At 38.5% G+C, this 19518-nt stretch overlaps 1 protein-coding gene across 1 annotated transcript; it reads left to right on the forward strand.

Moving 5' to 3' along the window:
* The first annotated feature begins 6182 nt into the window (after window positions 1-6182).
* LOC130888092 (olfactory receptor 2K2) lies at window positions 6183-7124 on the forward strand. The gene has a single exon (XM_057790956.1). It carries the CDS (start codon window positions 6183-6185, stop codon window positions 7122-7124), a length of 942 nt encoding a protein of 313 aa, XP_057646939.1.
* The last annotated feature ends 12394 nt before the right edge of the window (window positions 7125-19518 follow it).

Below are 19518 nucleotides of genomic sequence, written 5' to 3' on the forward strand. Positions count from 1 at the left end.
TACTGCCTAGAGGAATGCTACAGCTAAATCACTAATATTTTTAGAAGTACACATCTCAGATTAATGCTACAACCTTTCTCTTTACATACTAGGAAAACAAAAACAAAATAAGAACAAAACTACGTAAGTTCAAAGGAACTAGACAGAGCAAAATTCTGAGAATAAGCAGATAAAATGGAGGGCAAGGGATGAGAAGTGAAATTAAAGTTGGTCTTTTCAAAAGATCATGAAATTGACAAACTGGCTGGACTGACAAAAACAAAACAAAAAGCTCATTACTAAAATAGGAATGAAAGCTGGGTGGTGGTTGCACACACTTTTAATCCCAGCACTTGGGAGGCAGAAGCAGGTGGATCTCTGTGAGTTTGAGGCCAGCCTGGTTTGTAGAGTTAGTTCCAGGACAGGCTTCAAAGCTACAGAGAAACCCTGTCTCGAAAAACCAAAACCAAACCAAACCAAAGAAAAAACTAAAAGAGCAATGAAAGAAATAGAAGAATCACTACTTGCTAACCTTCAAAAATTAGAGGAATACTCTAAACAAAGAAGATACAAAAATCAAATCTCACTTAAGAAGTAGAATATTTGGTTATGCCTACAGCAAATAGAGATATTGAATTAGTCATACAAATAACTACTCACAAAGAAAATACCATGCCTAGATGGTGAATTCACCCAAATAACTTATAAAGTCATGTTTTTACAAAAATATGAGGGAATACTACCCAATTCTTTCTTTGAGTAATGGAATTATTAATACAATAAACTAGTAATTATCCTGATAACAAGCTGGACAAAAATGTAAGATTAAAAAAACCAAGGATTAAAATTACCAGCAAAAATACTTTTCACACATTGCTTCTACTGGCTTCTAGCATTTTGCTGTTAATTTTAATCTGAAGCAATGTGTGAAAAGTATTATTCATCATAACTATATGAAGCTATCCTAGGAATACAAGATTGACTTAAGAAAATGAGTGTAATGTACTATTAAAAAAAAGACACTGCGTGATATGTTCAATAGATGCAGAAAAACGTGTTTGATATAATCCAGTAGTTCATGAGAAATTTTCACCATTAGGAACAGAAGGAACTTCATAAACATGGTAACAGCATTACCAACCCACTCAGCATGCAATATAATCCCACGTTGCTGTGCATAATGGGATGGTACATAGTGAAGGAATGCTGTCATGCTAAGATCAGGAATGGGTTAGAACGCTTGCCCTTGTTAAATTTATGCAGCAGTATGTTGGCAGATCTAACGGGAAATTTGTGAAGAAAGCGAAATGAGAAGAAACCAACTTGGAAGGGAAAATAAATTTTCCAGATGACGCTACTATGTGTACTGAGCATTCTAAATAATCCCCCACAAAAATCTGTTATAACTAGCAAGCCAGTTTGGCAAAGCTGAAGACAGACGATCAATTTGTAAAAATCGATTTTATTCCTATATAATATCAGTGGGAAATCTGTAACGGAAACTGAGAAAATTTTCATTTGCTGAAGAAAATTCTTTACTCAAAGAGTAAAAATCTTAGGAAGGAATGATAAAACGAATGTAAAAATTACACTGGCATTTCAAAACCTTACTGAAAGAAATCGAAGAGTAGCTAACTGAGAAGACAGTCTGTGTTTATGACTTGAAGACTTAATGTTGCTAAGTTTTTGCACAATTGCCATGAAACTGGATTCCTTGCAAAAACAGACTAATCCCAACATTTGTATGGAATGCCAGGGACCCATAATAAACAAAATGTTTTGAAAAATAGTGAAGTTTGAATTATTCCCATGTCTTATTTTTTTAAATGTTTTGCAGAACCATAGTTGTTAGGGTCTGTGGTACTGGTGTAGGATAGACATGTAATTGAAAGGAATAGGATAGTGATCCAGATTTATAGTCTATTAGTTTTCAACAGAGAAAGCAGCTTTCTTTTCTTTTTTCTTTTTTAAATGGTACTGGCACTGGCTATCTTCCTGCAAGTGTATGGAGTTAGACTTCTTCCTTACATCAGACAAAAATCCCAAAATGTGTTAGATATAAGTAATGTAAAAACTAAAGCTATAGAATTCTGAGAAAATGTAGAAATAAGTCATTATGACCTTGAGTCAGGCTAAAAAAAGTCTTAGATACCAGAAACAAACTAATATATAAATAGAACTTTATAAATTAAAATTTTTTGTATGTGTTTTCATAGGACACTGTCAAGAAAATAGGGAGAAGATATTCTGGAATTGCGTATTTAATAGGTGACTTAGACTATAAGCTGCTGATGACATGGACCAGTGAGTAAGGTGCTGGCTGGGCAAGTGTGAAGATCTGAATTTGGCTCCTCAGCATCCATGCAAAGCCAGACACAGCTGCATGAGTACCTGGAATCCCAGGGCTGGTGTTCCAAGCAAGCAGAACCAAGAAGCAAGGAAGAGCAATCTTAGACTGACAAAAGAGACTTCATACTAATCAGAAAAGACACTACATACTCATTAAAAAAAAACTATCAAAAGGATATTGTGATTATAAACATTTATGCATCAAGCATACCGTTGCCCGATATCACAAAAGGAAAGCAATTGCATCAAGCATAACACAGTGATAAGGAGTGACTTTGATAGCCCACTCTCTCCCATAGACAAGTTATTCAAGCAAAAACTAAGTAAACTCTGGAGTGAAATAAAACAGTAAATGAACCTAACATCTGCAGATAATTCCACCTGAACAATAAAAAAAAAAAAAAAAGAAAACACTTTTTTTTTAGCAGCCCATGGAACTCTCCCCCAAACTGAACATATATTTGAACACAAGATAAGTCTCAATAAATAGAGGAAATTTGAAATAACATCCTGATTCTTACCAGACCACTATGGATTAAAGCTGAATATCAACAGAAATATTCAAGCTCACGGAAGCTAAACAGCTCATTGCTGAATGGAAATTGGAACAAGACAGAAATCAAATGGTAAATTAAAAGCTTTTTAGAATTGAATGAAAAATAAAAACACAGCATATCAAAATTTATGAAAGACAATGAAGGCAGCCCTTAAAGAGAAGCTCATGTCAGTAAGTGCCTACCTCAAACCTGATGTCTGTGATGTCATGACGATTAAAGAGAAGCTCATGTCAGTAAGTGCCTACCTCAAACCTGATGTCTGTGATGTTATGACGATTCCTCCAGGACTCTTCATTGTAAAGTTATCATTTTATCAGTTGTTAAGTAGCTTATTGTGAGATATTTTGACACGGTGTAACTATCCTGTAGTTTTTTTTTTTTTTTTTTGATACGTGTTCCCTAAAATAAACTTTAATTAGGATTGTTCTAACTGACATTATTCTTCTGTATTTACTGTTTTGGGCATCCTATGACAGGGAAGAGATTTTCATCCTTATTTATAGCATAATGAGCTGATACATTTTAAGTTTATTGTCTAAAATATGTCCATTAATTTTTACGTTTTTTAAAAACTTAAAAAAATAAGTTTTCCGCTTGCCTCTGCCTCCCGAATGCTGGGATTAAAGGCCAAAAAAAAAAAAAGTGTTCCTGGATTTGACAAGCAGGATTCATGAAATGAATGCCTGTGCAATGGTCCTGTCGTTCTCTGCATATTCTTGTATTCTAGCATGATAAGATATTGAGTTAACCATTTCCCTGCTAGTTTTTATGTCAGCTAATTTTCCAAAAAGTTATGTTTACTTTTGGGTTACCATTCTGTTCAGAAGCCAGTCTAGATCTTGGCTTTCCTATTGCTGCAATAAGGTCCTATGAACAGGCTGCTCTGAGTGCAATTTCTGATCACTGGGGAAGACATTCAGTGAGTTTATGCTCTAAAAGAACAAATACCCCCAGTTCTTCAAACTAGGAAGTAACTTCACAAACAGAAAAATCATATACCTTAAAACTCTTAGAACATAGTTTCTGCTGAATATTTTATATGACAGCCATTTACAAAAAAAAAAAAAAAAATCCTAACACACAAGGGAATGATGGAGAACGAGGGATAAAGCACCTCTTTTTTGAGATCTTTGCATGTATTTTGAAGGACCTGTCATTTGTTTTTGAAGTCTTTAAAAGTTTGATATAATTGCATCTTTGGGACATTATCCCTGAAGGATGAGAAGTTTCAAACCTCTGTATATTATTGTTGCTGAACTTTAAATTGCTCGGGGACAAGTATTCCCCGAAACAACAAGTGGTTTAAACTTGCACAGTATTGCAGTTGTTGCCCTGTGGGTAGGTTTAGCTATGTTGGTAACAGCTGGTCATTTTAAAAGAAATAAATTGCATAATTGATTTTTTCTGTAACATTTCACATTTTAAATATGGATATATTCATTATTCTTTGTACATAATTAACCATAACTAACTTATGGAATCTATCGTAAAATATTTTTGTTTGGAGCTCGTAGCACAGAATTCAGGTGGAAGAACCGTTTTTCCTTGGCTACTATTTTTATGCAGTATAAAAACATCAAATTCTGAGCACCCAAGTTAATGTTGTTCTTAACAGCAGTATACAATTTTTTTTTATTTTAAATAACTTTTTATAATAATTTACTTGACAGGGATTTTACTAAATATTAAATTTAGCAGGAAAATCCACAAGAAATTATTTGTTAACTAATGTAAGGGAATCAACTATTATTGATGGAAGAAAATATTAAGAAGAGAAGCAAAAACTATATGTTTGGTTACCATAGAATGGAGGAATTCTGACGTTTTTTTCTGGGATAGTAAAGATACATTCAGTTTTGGACTTGCAGGGTAAGCTGCTTAGGAATTAATTAGTAAAACGGGAAAAATCATTGACGGAACTTATTCACTGAGTAGAAATGAGCAGCAGTAGAGGGAGAAGGGGAGGACGACGTAACGCGATGGAAGCAGTTTGTAAAACTGGGCATCTCTGTCATCAGTGCAGTAGACATTGTTGTGTTACTGTGTTCACCATCTCTGTTGATGCCCAACTTTCTAAAGGTGGAGAGCAAGGAGAAGGTTGCAGTAACCAAAACCCTGAAACAAGGAAAGGAAGCGACACTAACCATCTGATGGGTGGATGTTTTCATGAAAGCAAGCAGAGGGATAGCAGTGTACGAGTCAGGGTGGCAGTGAAGGGGATGTTTGGGAGCCTGTGTGTTTGAAGGAACATTGGAGAGAACCAGACGGGAAAGAACATGCTTGAAGCTGATGATGAGCAATGTAAGTGCCAAGGTGAGAAAGTTTTCTGTAATAATTTTTGTTAATGTAACACGGAAAAAATAAAGTCCAAAGCGCCTCTTTTACAATTCTATCATCTTTAGTCCTGTTTTCAATGAACTCTTAAAGAAATTTTCTAAAAGGCTATAATTTCTGCATTTCCTAGGAATTAATGGATCTTAACACATAGTAAGAGAATTACCTGTGTAAATTTTTTTAAAAGAATTCTTTAAATATGAGGTATGGGGCTCAATACTAAAGGAAACTGTGTAATGAATATATCAGTGTTTAAATGAGGTGGGATATTTTTGTTTCACTTATAAAATGGTTCTTAAATTTAACCACAATGTTTTAAACAATATCACCATTATATAAGCAAGTTTTATAAGTTGTTCATTTAGAGCTAGTGCTCTCCTCTCCTCTGCTCTCCTTCTTTCTTTCCCTTTCTTCCCTCCTTTCTCTTCCCATCCTCTCCCTTCCCTTCCCCTCCCCTTCTCTTCTCCTTCTCCTATTCCTCATAGAGCTTGTTTTAAAAATTCATTCATCTCTATCAACATTCCTTTCTTCATCCACTGAAGAGCATTCCTGATCTTTAATATGAACTGTCACCTCTTCAAGTATGTGACCTACTTTTCTCTAAATTGTGTTCAGTTTACAAAGTTGAAAATGGACCTATCCAATGTCCATTTACATTTTTCTCCATTTGGTCACTTTCATGCTTTTATTGAAAACCTGCTGTTCCAAGGACAGAATTATGGGCTGATATAAAATATTAAATTGACTTTCTGCTTTCTGATTCATTGTTTTCTAAATCTTGTGGTGCAGTAATCAACTAAATCAAGCGTGTCTTTCTCCCTTAGATTAAAACAAATACACTATCCTGCAATTTTGTGTGTGTGGTGAAATTATAACAATGAAAATAAGTCTGAGCGTCCTTTTCTAGCTAAATGAACATTGCATTTATTTATGTTCTAGAATAACATTAGTGCCAGGAAGGAAATGCAAGGAGAAAATTTCACTGCTTGGAGCCTTTTTTTCCTGGAGGGATTTTCCCGGTACCCAAGGTTAGAGATAGTTCTGTTTGTCTTCAGCCTTCTAATGTATTTGGTTACCATCCTGGGTAACAGTACTCTGATTTTAATCACTGTCCTGGATTCACACCTTCAAACCCCCATGTACCTATTTCTTGGGAACCTCTCCTTCATGGATATCTGTTACACATCGGCTTCCATTCCTACTTTGCTTGTGAACTTGCTGTCATCCAAGAAAACCATTATCTTTTCTGGGTGTGTGGTCCAGATGTATCTCTCCCTTTCCATGGGATCCACAGAGTGTATACTTCTGGCTGTGATGGCCTATGACCGTTACGTGGCCATCTGCAACCCACTGAGGTACCCCATCATCATGAACAGGCAAGTGTGTGTGCAGATGGCTACCATCTCCTGGGTGACAGGCTGCCTGACTGCCCTGCTGGAAACTAGCTTTGCCCTGCAGATTCCCCTCTGTGGGAACGTCATTGATCACTTCACATGTGAAATTCTTGCGGTGCTAAAATTAGCTTGCATGAGTTCACTGCTCATGGACATGGTGATGCTGGTGGTCAGTATTCTCCTCCTGCCCATTCCAATGCTCTTGATTTGCATTTCCTACGGCTTCATCCTTTCAACAATTTTGAGAATCAGTTCGACAGAGGGAAGAAACAAAGCTTTCTCGACTTGTGGTGCACACTTGACTGTTGTGATCTTATACTATGGGGCCGCTCTCTCCATGTACCTGAAGCCTTCTTCATCAAACTCACAAGAAATAGACAAAATCATCTCGTTGCTTTATGGAGTGCTTACCCCTATGTTGAACCCAATAATTTACAGCTTAAGGAACAAAGAAGTAAAAGATGCTGTGAAAAAACTGCTGGGCAAAGTACCATTGGCACCAAGCGTGTGACTGTCTTTGATGGGTACCTGTGACTTTGCCAAGGATGTACCATCGGCACCAAGCGTGTGACTGTCTTTGATGGGTACCTGTGACTTTGCCAAGGATGTACCATTGGCACCAAGCATGTGACTGTCTTTGATGGGTACCTGTGACTTTGCCAAGGATGTACCATTGGCACCAAGCGTGTGACTGTCTTTGATGGGTACCTGTGACTTTGCCAAGGATGTACCATTGGCACCAAGCGTGTGACTGTCTTTGATTGGGTACCTGTGACTTTGCCAAGGATGTACCATTGGCACCAAGCGTGTGACTGTCTTTGATTGGGTACCTGTGACTTTGCCAAGGATGTACCATCAGCAGAACTCAGCAGAGAAATTCTGACCACCATTGAGCCCTTTTGGATTCTGGCCTGAATATTAGCACTGCAATTTTACAGTCGTGAGGTCCTTGTACACCAAGTCATTTGTTATGGATGCAGTAGGTTCCAGTGTTCACTTACTAATATTTCTTGGCTTTGATGTGTCATAGTTGGGAGGACATCAATTCAGTCACTGAGCGTTTGCTCCAAAAGCAAACTTAGATAAATGTGGTCAGTGAATCTTAGTACCAGAAGAAATATCTTCTTTGCTTCAATCCCTTGTAGGATGGGGTAGGAGCCTAAAGATACAAACCAAACAACTAAAGGAATGATAAAGATATTGGCATTAATTATGAAAGCAAGGAAATGAAATCAAAGGAAAGTGAAAGATTTGGTCAACACTGTACTGTGCAGACTTTGATGACAGCGTCCTTTTGACTTTTTGGTCAGAGCTTATTCTACTCCATGGTGGTAGCTTCTTAAATGCTGACTAAAATTTCCTGTCTTCCCGAGTAAGGATCTCATAAGGCCTGTTTTATATCTGCCCAACTTTGTCTTTTGTAAACAAATCTGTTCCTGTGAAACTAAACTATATGTTAAATCATTTTTACTTGTTCATTGTTTTTTCTTCATTGGAAGACTGACTTCATAATAGCTGACGAGGAAGCATTTGTTCTAGACGTAATATTTTTTTCCTTAGACACCTCAGCCATCCAAATCTAATTGTACAAACACTCCCTGGTACTTTCAATGGCAATTTCGAAGTGAAATTTTAGCATAGGCTTTCGTTAGACTGGTGTTAAATTTCCCTTTTTGAATAAAACCGAACTGTCTGCTCTCTGGAATTTGATACAATTTTGCAAAAATATAAACAGTAATAGAGACACAGGGACAGATGAAATCTTACCTGAAAGCATGCCACAGAAGAACCTGGAGACACAGAGGTGGAGCAGACCCCAGTAATACAGCTAGCTTGCTACAAGGACGTGAGCATATTGACATGGAACCAAATCTTCTGACTGGCATATGACCAGAAGAGGACAAACAGATGTCACAAGTGTCAGAAGAGGAACCGTGGGAGAAACTGGGCAGATAGCTCATCAGTAGAGCTCATCTAAGGCAATAGTGATTCTAGCCACATGTTTCATAAAGCTGCTGTGGATAATAAATAAAAACATCGGTACATATTACAGACTGCATGTGGTACCGAAGTTAACTATGGGTGAATGGTATATCATCTTCTTGGGTTAAGTTTCATCCCAGCAACTCTAGTTACAACAGATAGTTTTCTAGAGTCTCAGGTAAGGGATGTTCTTCAAGCATTGTCCAAAGAGAGAAACACTTGGCAGAGAAGGTAGAACTATCTCTACCAGAGTCCATGCATTCCTGAGCGATGACATGTCCAGATTTGTGCTTTAGGAAATCCTGATCATGTCATGTCTCTACCCAGTGACTTAATACAGAGAGTCCTTATGATGCGATAATTTGATTATTCCATAATTTGATTGCTTGCCATTCACATCCTTTGCTTCAGGCACACTCAAATCCTCTTAGTGTTATGTAACCAGTGTATATTATCTCTTGGTTCTTCTTTTAAAAACACCAATAAGCAGTGGAGAAGGCTCAGTTGGCACAGTGCTTGCCATGCAAGCTCAGAGAAATGAATTTAGTCTCCAGCGCTCATGTGAAAAACAAAAATGCTTGAGCAGGGCTGTGACACCCTTGTACCCTCAGAACTGGGGAAACAGAGGCAGATGGAGCTTGGGGCTTGCTGGCTATCCAGCTTAGTCTACTTGATGTGTTCCAAGTCAAGATGCTGTCTCAAAAAAGAGGATGTATTTGGGAACACTCTGAGGTTATCTTCTGACTTCAACATTTATGCATATGTACCCATATATTCTTGTACATACAAACACACATACAAAAAACATATCACAACTTGTAATGGAATAATAGTTTTTGGGTTTTTGTTTGTTTGTTTATTTGTTTTTGTGAGACAGGGTTTCTCTGTGTAGCCCTGGAACTCATTCTGTAGACCAGGCTGGGCTGGAACTCAGAGCTCCACCTGCCCTTGCCTCCTGAGTGCTGCAAATAAAGGTGTTCACCACCACCGCTTGGCTGGAATAGTAGTTTTCAATTTCACCTCCTTGGTGATGACTTCTTCACTGTCCTGCAGGTTCACCACCGCAAGAACTCTATTACGATGTTTATCACTGCACACCCAAGACTAAGTACAATGTCGCCACAGAGATGTTCAATGTACCTTTTGAGAGGGACTAAGTGGTCCAGGAACATCTTCCAAACAGCAGTACACATGGACCAAACTTTTGATAGCTATTTAGTAGGTACCTGGCCATCCCTCTAGTGAGTAGCTCTTTGATGGTTGGGTAGTGATGGGAAGGATGTCCATCTGGACCTTTTAAAATAAAGTTGCTATTAGTTTTTAGCATGGATTTTTTTTAAAAAAAGATTTAATTGTGTGTGTGTGTGTGTGCTCATGTACTTGTCTGCACACATGTGTGTAAGTGCCTCCAGAGGTCACAAACTCTAGCATCAGATCCTCTGGAGCTAGAGTTGCAGGTGGTTATAAGTTACCAATGTGGGTGCTGGAACCAAACTCTGGTCTACTGTAAGAATAGCAAATACCATCAACCACTAAACCATCTCTCCAATCCCGCTAGCATGGAATTTGCAGTTTTTTTTTTATATTTGAGATTTCATACGTGGGTACAATGAAATATGATCATACATACTCCCATTTCTCCTTCCAACTCCTCTCTTGCTTCTTCCAATATTCCCTCCAAATTTCAAGCTTTTTTTGATTACCTACTATAAGTCTAGTTAGTACTGCCTATATGTGCAAGAATGTGGGCCATCTACTGTAGAATGGGAAACCGACCCGTGACCACAACCTCAATAAAAGAATGATTCCCCCCCCCCCCACCACCAGCAGCTATCTGCTGTCAGTAGCTCCTCAGTAAGTAATGAGGTCTGGGGATCATCTACTCTTACACACCAGTAGTTAGGTTGGCTTGATCATATGGGCACACAGTTGCTGTGAGATCTGTGACAGCCACAATATCCAGAAGACAGCATCTCACAGCACTTCTCCCTCTCCTTTGACTCTTACATTCTTTTTCCCTTCTCCTCCACAATGTTCTCTGAGACTTGGTGGTGGTGATGGGAATTAATATAATTGCCTCATTTCGATAGCACAGAACTTTGGAAACCAAACCACCTTAGTTCCCCAATAGAAGGACACGCTGTTAGATAATACTTATCTATTTCAATATTAGAAATGATTGAAGCAGGCCTTTGATAATACAGCCGATATAGTTAGTGACTGAGATGGAGAAATATACTCTGAATGAAAGAAATATACTCCAAGGCATTCATAATTGGCTGTATCTGATGGTATGGGAGAGCATTTTAAATAAAGTACTTTGTCTATGCACAGGGGAAAGTCAAGCGTCATAATGCACTATATATATAATAAGTCATGAGCCATGTGGCAGCACATAAATTAATAGAAATGGGTTAATTTAAGTTACAAGAGCTTAAAACAAAAAACAAAAGTTACAGGAGCTAGTTAGAAACAAACCTAAGCTATTTCCCAAGCTACCGTAATTATAATAAGTCTCTGTGCCACGACTGGGAGTTGGTAGGTGGGACAGAGAAAGACTAGCTGCATATGGTGCCCAACATCCAGTTATTATTTCCCTATAAGACCTGAGAAAGTTAAAAAAGGTTCCAAACACACAAAAATGGAGCCAAATGCAGCTTCCTAATCCTGCAATCTCTCACCTGTGTCTCAATACAGAGACACATCTCCCAGAAGCTGCCTGCAAACTTGAACCACCAGTGTGCCATGAGTTGAACTGCAGAGAAGTTTAAGTTTTGCTCATGTAGACAGAAAAGGTTACAGATATGCAGTAAAGCAGATTCAGATATAAAAAACCATCTATACAGGTTACAGAATATTTAAAGATATACATAGGCTTAAGAAAGGAAAGAAAATAGGTATAGACAGTTATAGAAAAGAGTAAAACATTTATAAATAATAAAAAGAAAGACTAATGGGAAATACATAGAGTCTGGATTCTGTATGGTGTTGTATTGACTTTAAATTTTTTGATTATGGATGGGTAAGCAATAGTTGCTGAGAGACTTTGGGTTATAAAAACTACTAAATTATACCAACTTATATATATTTTTAAAATGTCTTAACTTCAAAATGTAAGTAAAAATATTTTATGTTTGGGAAGAGGTTATGCTTTTGTTCCTACAGGAAATGAAATGTTGTGGATTCATTCAAGTTTATAGAGATCAGATTTGGTCTGAGGAAGACCCCATGAAAATCTTGGTCACAGACATAAAGAAATAAAACTAAAATAACTATAAGACAAATGATGCATTTTTTTAACCAAACATATATTTTTACTCAAACATAAAAAAAAAAATCACCTTTGGCTGACGTGTATACAATGCACAGTTTATACTTGTGTAAATGTATATAGGTATGTTACCTTTGAAAGTTTATGTGTTTTCAGAGCAAGGGGACCAGACACCAAAGAAAACGGGTGGTCTAGGTGGCCCAGCCTCACAGACTACTCCAGCCAGACTTCAGATAACTTCAGAACTTTTCATAGAACAGGTAAATGAGTTATTAATTCAGTTTACTACTAGAAAATATTTTGTTATATTCTGTGAGATGCCTTCTTACTTTCTTCATAGTGTTCTTTGATGCTCAAATATTTTAAATTTTGATCAAATCCAATTTGTTTCTATTTTGTCTGTATTGTTGCTTATATTTTTGGTGTCACACCTAGGAAACCACTGTGTTTTGAACATTTAATTCTCTGTTTCTTCTAAATTTTATGCTTTTGACTTTCACATATGATTTACTTGTAAGGTACAAATTTATTCTTTTGCCTGAAGGTATTCTGCTGTAAATAGGCTGATCTTTGACCTGATGAACACTGTTGGAATCCTGGTCCACTGACAAACAACATCTGGATTTATTTCTGACTATGACTTCTAGCCCACTGCTTTGCACATCCCCCTTTGTGCTGTTGCTACGGTGTTTTAATTGCAACAGTCTTAGAACAAAAAATGTAGGGTTTCCAACTTTTTTCTTTTGCAAGATATTTTTGACTATTTGGTGTCCCTTAGAATTTGATATGAAAAGAAAGCACATTAGGATTTTTTCATGAATTGCAATCTGATGATCACTTAGGGAAATACTTTATCTTATTTATTCTATTGGGGGCAAGGGGATAACTCAATCTGTGAAGTGTTTGTTTGCAAGCATGAGGACCTGTGTTCAGAGTCTCATGAAAGAGTCCAGTGAGGCATTGCACACCATTAACCCAAGCACTGAGGATATGGAGACAAGAGGGCCACCAGGACTTGCTGGCCAGCCAATCTAGTCAGTTAGTGAACTCTAGATTTAGCAAGGGACTTTCTTACCCAAAATTATATTATTAGTAATTATAATTAATCTATTTATTATGAGAAGACACACATGCATGTGCAAACATGCACATATTCATGCACACACACAGTGCATGAGCACAGAATATCGCTTACAGGTCTTCCCTAACTTCAAGGTTTACAGTTTGTCACTCTAAAGTCTTACAACTTTGAGATAAAGGCTCAAATTTATTCGCAATTAACTGAAGGTGTTCAGTGGCAACTGATATAACCTACACCCAAGGCTCGATGTAAAATATGGATGGGTGCAGAAAGACTTTAAGAGCTAGAAGCCCAGACGTCTGTTGCCGGAGAGTGTCCCCAAGGCATGACAGGAAGGATGCACATATGGAATCTCAACAATATAGTTGCCTGAACAAGACTGGTACAATCAGCACACCAGCTGGCATGGCAATGTGGACAGGGGAATTCCACATGGTCCCACTCCTAGCTGGAGAGTCACAGGCGTCAATGGCTGCTGAGAGACAGAGAATTCACTTTCTCCAGGGACAAGCTCCCATATAGGTTGTCCAGTCTCGAGTGATCAGCCATGGATACATGCACAGAAGAGCAACACTAAATGAACTATAGGCTATGTGTACACATGTATGTAGACATAATGAATGAATATAACATATGTGTACATATATGTATATATACATGTAGCAATAATAATTCAAGAAGAGACCAGCCATGAATCTGGGAATGGAGGACTAGAGAGGAGTTTTGAGAGAAGGGAGAGGTAGAATTTATGTAGATACAGTGTTCATGTACAAAGTTTTCAAAGAATTAAATTTTAAATTAAAAACCCATGTTTAGAAAAGTTCATTCCCAATTATTTTATCCTTTTAGGTGATGTATTAGGTGAATTTTCCAGTTATTAGAAATTTTCTGTCTACAGCCCCAAGTCATCTATCAAGAGAGATAACTTTACTTCCTCCTTTCTAGTTTGGAAACCCATACTACCAAATATGACTCAAAAACAGGAACTATGTACTGACCTGTAACTAGGAAAGATATTGGATCAGACATCAAAACGCCCCAAGAGGAAAAATCTAAAAGCCAGTGGTTTCACCAGTGGATTCTACAAAATATTTTAAAAGCTACAACCAACCCTCTTAAATTCTTCCAAAAAAAAAAAAAAAAAAAAAAAAAAACAGAAGAGGAGCAAACCCTTCTGGTTTTGTAAAGTCTCAATACCCTGACACCAAAGCCAGATTAAAAAAAAAAAAATCACAAGAAAAGCAAATGCCAGTTGCCCAGCACCTGTTCCATGGAGCGGAACTAAGGAGTTGCTATAATTCTGCTGTGAGAGGGTAAGAGCCAAATTCCAACCCCATCAAGGAAAAGCAAAAGGTTTCTCTTCTTGTTATTAAAATACAAAGAAGAAAACACAAAACCAGCCACCAGCTGCTCCAACAAGAAGGTCGCAGCTGGAAACACAACAACAACTGGAAGCTAAATAGAGCTAAGAATGTGATCACCCATTCTTGCTCTCCCAGACCTAGTTTTTTTATTTGTAAAGTAGAAGATGCGATTCCCCCCCCCCCCCCCCAATCTTCTGGCAGTGAATTGAGTTATAAGGTTCTACCAAGAATACAGGACGGTCTATACAGTTGTAGTTTAGTGGGGAAGGGACATTAAGAAACACTGGTGTGAGCTGATGAGATGGCTCAGCACTAAGAACACTTGCTGTGCCCATGGAGCTCAAGGAACCCCACAGAAGAGGGGGAAGAAAGAACTGAGGGAGCCGGAGGGCTTGAGCATATCACAGGAACACAGTCCACAGAATCAACTGAATGGGGATTATAGGGGTTCACAGAGACTGAAGAAGCAATCACAGGGATCTGGGGAAGATGGGAGGTATGACTGGGGCAAATGGAGGGAGGGGAAACAGGTCAGAGTGTATTGTATGAGAGAAGAATAAAAGAAAGAATACTCACTGTGCTTTAGGAGAACTAGAGTTTGCTTCCCAGCACCCACATCAGGTGGCTCACAAATGCCTGTAACTCCAACTCCTGGGGTTCCAGTGCCCCTTTTTAGCCTCCACAGACACCCATACATGCACATAAATTAAAAAATAATTTAAAGACAGGAATGATGGCGTGTACTTTTACTCTAGCACTCTGGAGGCAGAGGCAGTTTGATCTCTATGAGTTCCAAGCCAACTGGGGCTAAATAGTTGAGATCCTATCTCAGAAATAAATAAGTAAGTAAGTAAGTAAATAAATAAATAAATAAATAAATAAATAAATATATTTTTTTAAAAAAAACTTCAGCCTGGATTTCCCTATAGCAATGGTCTTTGCTTTACAGTTCATAGTTCCAACATGGGGACCTAGTAGCTGTTGATTGTGTATTCCAAATATTACATACAAACTGCGTATATGTAATCATAGAATGTTTTCTCAGTATGAAGTAAACTTTAGAAAAAAATAGCAGTTAATCCCTTTAGATTAAAATTAAGACTTTATACACAAACACACACACACACGCACACGCAGTCATTTTGGGCATCTAAGAATTGAAGGATGCATGAGTCAATGTCTAAAAGTCCAGTTGTTCTAAGACCTTTCACTTCACAGAGTGTTTACTGTGAAGTCACAGTGTGGTAGGAAAGACAAATTGTCTCAAAGATGTCCTTGTCCTGATCTGTGGAACGTTACTCTTTCGGGATACATGGCAATTGTGAAGGATCTTTCTGTACAAGCATGGGGAGCTGAGTTCAAATCCCTGGTACCCACATAAAAAGTCATGTGCCTAATCTCTGCACTGGGGAGGTGGAATCAGGAGGACCCCCTCCCCAGGCTTGCTGCCCAACCAATCTAGCCTGTTAGTAAGCTAACTGTGAGGGTCTCTCTCTCTCTCTCTCTCTCTCTCTCTCTCTCTCTCTCTCTCTCTCTCTCTCTCTCTCTCTCTCTCCTCCTCCTCCTCCTCCTCCTCCTCCTCCTTCCCCTCTCTCTCCTCTTTCTCTCTCTCTCTCATACACACAGAAGCTTTGAGGAGGCTCCATGAACTCCATCTAGGGTTTTTAATCACTACCCGGGAAAGAGGTAGAGTGGAATGTAATTCTCCTCTTGTCATCTTGACCCAAACTAGGCACTGTTTCCTAATTATTGTCCTTTCTCTCCTTCAAGATTTGCTCCTTTCACGTGTTCTTTAATCATTCTTACCGTCTTCTAAAACTTCATAGTCCTGTAACATCAAAAATACAGCAAATTTTCCTATTTCTTTGGACCTTTAATAAGTGCTTTGAGCCTCTCTTGTCTTCCTCACTTCACCATCCCTTGACAGAGAAATCAACCTCACTTTCTCCTCGAGCCCTCCTCAGGAAAGTTTCTGAGGTGAAAAGTTCTCTTACTCCTTGTCTTTAATTGGATTTTCATCACCTCACTCACCCACAGGGCTGAGTCCCTCTGGCTCTTTACTTGGCATGTGGGTACTCCCACAGTGGCAGGACCTCTGGGGTTCTGACCCATAAAGAAGCCTCCTGAAACCCAGCTCCCTCCAGAGAAGCAAGGATTAACTTTGTACTTGGCCTACAGGGAACAGTGCTATAATGAGGAGCTGAGGTCCCATAGAGAACAGTGTCATGACTTGTATATTGTGTTAGCAAAGGTGTTCTCTTGTGCTCCATGAAGAGCTAGGAAAGTGGCTGTTTCTCCCAGAGGCCATGGGAAGGTTTTCTCAGAAGGAGCATCTATAACGAGACGCAGTGCTAGGTGTAGCTTCCATTCATTTTGCAGCTTCCTAGGCAAAGAAGCCCTTCTCTGTGATACCAGCCCCTCTCCTCTCCATCTCCCACTTCTGTCTCCAATGAGCTCATGGATTAACCAAGCAGGTGCTGGTCTTTATCCTCTATTTCCTGCCAAGGGAAGAAGGGTCCCTCAACATTGCATTAACAGCACGAGCCCTGTGCAAGGCAAGTGTTATTTCCATACCGACTGGAGCAGAACCATGTCCACTGTGTCTGTTGGCTTGGTTATTCTGGACAATCCTGGTTCAGAAGAAGCTAATTCCAATATCAGATTGCCTGCAGCTGCGCTTCCAGAAGAATTTTCATCAAAATCCTTTCCTATTACCCTTAGAGCAGTTATCTTTCAACCACAGGCAAAAAGTATCTCTGGATGGAATTTATGTCTTGGGAAACAACATTCCAATGTAAGAACTGTGCTGATAAACAGGAGTGATAGCATATTTTATACAAATGCCTTCCAAGTCCACAACTCAAAAATGACTTCACAGTTGGTTTGTTTTCAATAGCACAATTAATATATTCCTGTAAAAGCATGAGGGGTGTGATTTCCCTCTTGACTACTTTCCTGTTTCTTCCAGCCTCATCCCCAGAGTTAATGCAAACACCATGAGGGGCATAAGGCAACGCCGGTTAAGTGAAATATTTCTTTTTTAAATTTTTTTTTATTAGATTTTTTTTTTTTTAAAAGAAATACCAATCCAAATTCCCACTCCCTCTCCTCCTCCCATTCCCTTTAACTCCACCCCCCTCCAATCCTAAGACAGGGCAAGGCACCTTGCCCTGTGGAAAGTCCAAGGCCCTCTCCACTACATATAGGCTGAGCAAGGTATACATCCAAAGAGAATAGGATCCCCAAAAGCCAGTACATGTAGCAGAGACAAATCCCAGTGCCCCTTAGTCTGCCCCAGCCATACAACTGTCAACCACATTCAGGGTCTTGACCTCTTTGTTCATATTCTCATTCCTTCTACCCTTCAACTGGACCTTGGGAGCTCAGTCCAGTGCTCCGATGTGGGGCTCTGCCTCTGTTCCCATCTGTGGCTGGACAAAGGTTCTATGGTGATATTTAAGATAATCATCAATCTGATTACAGGGCAATGGTAGTTCGGGCACCCTCTCCACTATTGCCTAGGGTCTTAGCTGGGGTCATCCTTGTGGAATCCTGAGAATTTCTCTAGAGCCAGGCTTCTTGCCAACCCCATAATAGCTCCCCCAAATCAAGATATCTCTCTCCTTGCTCTCATCTCTGCCTTCCCTTCCGTCCATTCCCTCAAGTTCTGTTCAACCCTTCCCCTTTTCCCCTCTCAGCTTCCTTACCATTTGTGTATAGGAGGACTATTGATTTTTTTGAGTTGATCTTGTATCCTGCCACATTACTGAAGATATTTATTAGCTGTAGGAGTTCTCTGGTAGTTTTGGGGGTCACATATATACTATTATATCATCTGCAAATAATGAGAGATTGATTTTTTTTTCCGATTTGAATCCCCTTGATTTCCTTTGTTGTCTTATTGCTATTGCTAAAACTTCAAGAACTATGTTGAAGAGATATGGAGAGAGTGGATAGTCTTGTCTTGTTCCTGTTTTTAGTGGAACTGCTTTGAGTTTCTCTCCATTTAATTTGATGTAAGCTGTTGGCTTGCTCTATATTGCTTTTATTATATTTAGATATGATCCTTGTATCCCTAATCTCTCCAAGACCTTTATCATGAAGGGGTGTTGGATTTTGTCAAATGCTTTTTCAGCATCTAATGAAATGATCATATTTTTTCCAGTTTATTTATATGATAGATTACACTGATAGATTTTCATATGTTGAACCAACCCTGCATCTCTGGGATAAAGCCTACTTGATCATGACAGATGATTTTTTGATGTGTTCTTGGATTTGGTTTGCCAGTATTTTATTGAGAATTGTTGCATCCATGTTCATGAGTGAGATTGGTCTGAACATCTCTTTCTTGGTTGAGTCTTTGTGTGGTTTTGGTATCAGGGTAACTGTAGCCTCATAAAAAGAGTTTGGCAATGTCCCTTCTGTTTTTATTATGTGGAACACTTTGAGGAGTATAGGTATTAGTTCTTCTTGGAAATTTTGGTAAGATTTTGCACTAAAACTATCCAGCCCTAGACTTTTTTGGTTGGGAGGCTTTTGATGACAGCTTCTATTTTCTTGTAGCTTATATATAGGTCTACTTAAATTGCTCACCTGGTCTTGATTTAATTTTGTTATATGGTATCTATCTTAAAAATTGTTCATTTCTTTTACATTTTCTAATTTTGAGGAGTATAGATTTTTGTAGTAAGATCTAATGATTCTCTGAATTTCCTCAGTGTCTGTTGTTATGTCCCCTTTTTCATTTATAATTTTGTTAATTTGGATGTTATCTCTCTGCCTTTTGATTAGTTTGGATAAGGGTTTGTCAATCTTGTTGATTTTCTCAAAGAAACGTCTCTTTTCTTCATTGATTCTTTGTATTGTTTTCTGTCTTTCTATTTTGTTGATTTCAGCCCTCAATTTGATTATTTCCTGTTTTTACTCCTCCTGGGTGAGTCTGCTTTTTTTTTTTTTTTTTCTAGAGCTTTCAGGTGTGCTATTAAGTTGCTAATGTGAGCTTTCTCCATTTTCTTTAAGTGGGCACTTAGTGCTATGAACTTTCCTCTTAGCACTGCTTTCATAGTGTCCCATAGGCTTAGGTATGTTGTGCCTTTATTTTTGTTGAATTCAAGGAAGACTTTAATTTCTTTCTTTATTTCTTCCTTGACCCAGGGGTGGTTCAGTAGTTGATTGTTCAATTTCCATGAGTTTGTAGGCTTTC

Source organism: Chionomys nivalis, chromosome 16 (genome assembly GCF_950005125.1).
Source record: "Chionomys nivalis chromosome 16, mChiNiv1.1, whole genome shotgun sequence".
Classification (NCBI taxonomy): domain Eukaryota; kingdom Metazoa; phylum Chordata; class Mammalia; order Rodentia; family Cricetidae; genus Chionomys; species Chionomys nivalis.